Below are 2,828 nucleotides of genomic sequence, written 5' to 3'. Positions count from 1 at the left end.
ATATATAGTTGACCTAATCCAATCCATGACGAGGAGTTGTGACTTGTGACCCAGGATTTAAAACTTGTATTGGACTAGCCAATTAGATTAAACGTGAACCGACCTATAGTCTAGTTTTTAAAGAAGTATGAAAATTTTGAAGAATTTAATCTCTCACGTTAAAAATAGAATGTGATGAGGTCTGTTATCAACTGATTCTGATGCTCTCATTGCTAAAACATGTTCCTTAAGATTTTTAGGTTGAGTTTGAGTGTTTGCTCTTCTGAATGAAACATTACATAGTTCTTCAAATGGGATATGGCTCACAACTTGTTCTTATTGCAAAATAGAAGGGGTGGTATTCATTTAGCAAGCTAAGGATTATATGAAAAAGTCCTTAATTTTCTGTAGATAAACACTCATTGGATCGTTCTCTTTCTTCATAATATTGTGTAGCTCAATCTTTAGATTCGGGACATTTGATATGTAGACTAAGTGTAACTGTTTTCTAGCAATTTCTAAGCACTGTTAGCAGAATTCTTACCACCCCACTAGAGATAATGTATGTAGCGATTTATATAACTATCTATACATATTATTTAAATAAGTCACATAACTCACAAAAAAATTCATATGACTAAAAAAACACAAGGATAGTCTCTTCAATTTCCATATGATGGGCCAGAAGGAAGATAGCTCTAAACTTGTTTGGAGCTAAAGCCATTGTTTTATGAGATTTTTGTATTGCTACCATCAAGCAAATATATAAAATCTAGTTATCATTAACGACGGTCTTTTTCTTTAAATTTTTTTTTCCCATTTTTATCTTTAACTTCAATTCATTTATTTTGATATAGTTATAATATATTGTTAGTTCTGTAACTTGAACATTTTTCCCCTAAACTCAAACATATTGTACATAAGGAGGTGTCAATTTAGTTATAAAGCCTTTGACAACTTCAATTCATTTCTAATTTTGGACCTTTTGTCCAGCCAATCTCCACCATTAATTTCATCAAAACCACATTGTTTGGAAAATAAAAAAAAATTAAAATAAATGAAAAAGATTTGACAGAAGTAAACAAAACGACTAAATTGAAAAAGTTAGAAGACAAATTAAAATGGAAAAAAAATTATAAAATTAAATTGAATACAATAATTGAGTCTCGAATTAGTGCGACAATGATAGAGGACAAATAGTTTCAGTCTTATAATTTATGGATCAAGTTGGTACTATTAATATACGTTTAATACATAATTACATGAGAATATAAATCAATAACAAACAATATGATGAACTAAAATGAAATAATTATTATTATTCATATTTTTGGTGACAATATGAGAAAATGGTAGAATGTATATGCATGTGTAACGCGTGTGATGAAACTAATAATTTTTATCATAGAATGCATGTGCGTAGCGCATGTGATAAGACTATTAATTTTTTTTAATTCTAACAAAGAAGGTCAAATTTAATGATTTGATTAAATTGTTTTACCTTCCAAGCCATGAAAAAAAAAAGGCATTAACGCACCAAAAACTCATCTTCAAAACTCTTCTATATATACAAATCAATTCTCACCCATTTCGCATACCAAGCAACAAAATTGAATTCCTTTCATCACAAACACCTACTTCAAGATGGAGTGCAAGGTTTTGGATATCACAATCAACTCAGCGAATTAAGGACTTGCAAGACGTGAATCTTTTCTTCAAGATGAAGGTGTACGCCGCAGTTTCAATCCAAGACTACAATTTAATTAAAGACGACACCTCCATGCAATTGCAAATTACACCAATTGACAAAGACTGTGGCCCCAACCCCGAATGGAATTTCCCTATGAAATTCAGAGTAGATACCTTCGCATCCCAGCAAAACCGCCTCATCCTCGTCGTGGAACTCAAAGCAGATAAAAAATTGGGTAACAAAGACATTGGTGAAGTCCAAGTGCCCATGAAAGAACTGGTTGACAGATTTGGTGAATCAAAAAATGAAATAAGCGTAAGTTATAGCGTAATAACCCCATCTGGAGAACCCAAAGGGTTACTATATTTTACGTACAAGTTTAGTTCAAAGTTTACCATAGAGAGTGGCGACATGCCTGTCTCTGCAGCCTTAAACTGGAAATGATGTTATTGTGTCGGGAATTGCTAATATATTTGATTTCAAATAAGGTTTTTTTTTTTTTTTGCAATTAATTTCGTTTAGGAAGATTTGATATCATACTAAACTAAATTGCCCTGGTTAAAAGTTCAAGTGAAGTGATCCTTGCTAGAGCTCAGCAAGGAAGAGATCAAAGTATGTGGCAAAATAATGTTATGATGTGAACCACTTGCTTGTATACACGCACAACGAACTAGCTACATGAGTGAGAAATTATCTCATTCGCATTAAGCATGTGCACATATCTCACATGTCACATGTTATATATATAAAGTGAGTAAAAGTAGTGCGAGATAAAAACTCTCATATATATCAGTATATGGCATACTTTTATCATGTTTAGCCACCTCATACTCCATTTCTTTCAGCATTAATATTTTTTTTTTTTAAATGTATCAGTTTTCTTTTTTTTTAAAACTACTTCATTTTTCTAGAGTTGTTTTTCAGAAAATTTGTATGAAAAATAACTTTAATTCATGTCAAGCTAAATAAAAGAAAATAAGAGATAGTTTTCTTAACACAAAAAAATGCAAAAAAATATCTTCACATAAGATTTTCCATTGAAACAAACAGAGTTTGAGTTGTCGAGGTTATACACAGACTTTTAATATCAACAGATTTCCAAGGTCATACATATAGACTTTTAATATCAACAGTTTCCACTTGGACATAATTTAGCACT

At 31.1% G+C, this 2,828-nt stretch overlaps 1 protein-coding gene across 1 annotated transcript; it reads left to right on the top strand.

Annotated features, from left to right (window-relative positions):
• The first annotated feature begins 1,699 nt into the window (after nucleotides 1-1,699).
• LOC126719387 (protein SRC2 homolog) lies at nucleotides 1,700-2,113 on the top strand. The gene has a single exon (XM_050421946.1). The coding sequence runs from the start codon at nucleotides 1,700-1,702 to the stop codon at nucleotides 2,111-2,113; it is 414 nt and encodes a 137-aa protein (XP_050277903.1).
• Nucleotides 2,114-2,828: the final 715 nt, after the last annotated feature.

Source organism: Quercus robur, chromosome 3, assembly GCF_932294415.1.
Source record: "Quercus robur chromosome 3, dhQueRobu3.1, whole genome shotgun sequence".
NCBI classification, from domain to species: Eukaryota; Viridiplantae; Streptophyta; class Magnoliopsida; order Fagales; family Fagaceae; genus Quercus; species Quercus robur.
Note: the sequence above shows the minus strand (reverse complement) of the source record. Positions and strands in the feature narration are given on the sequence as shown.

Coding starts and splice junctions, on each gene's coding strand:
- LOC126719387 (XM_050421946.1), top strand. CDS start 1,700: ATGAAGGTGTACGCCGCAGTTTCAATCCAAGACTACAATTTAATTAAA.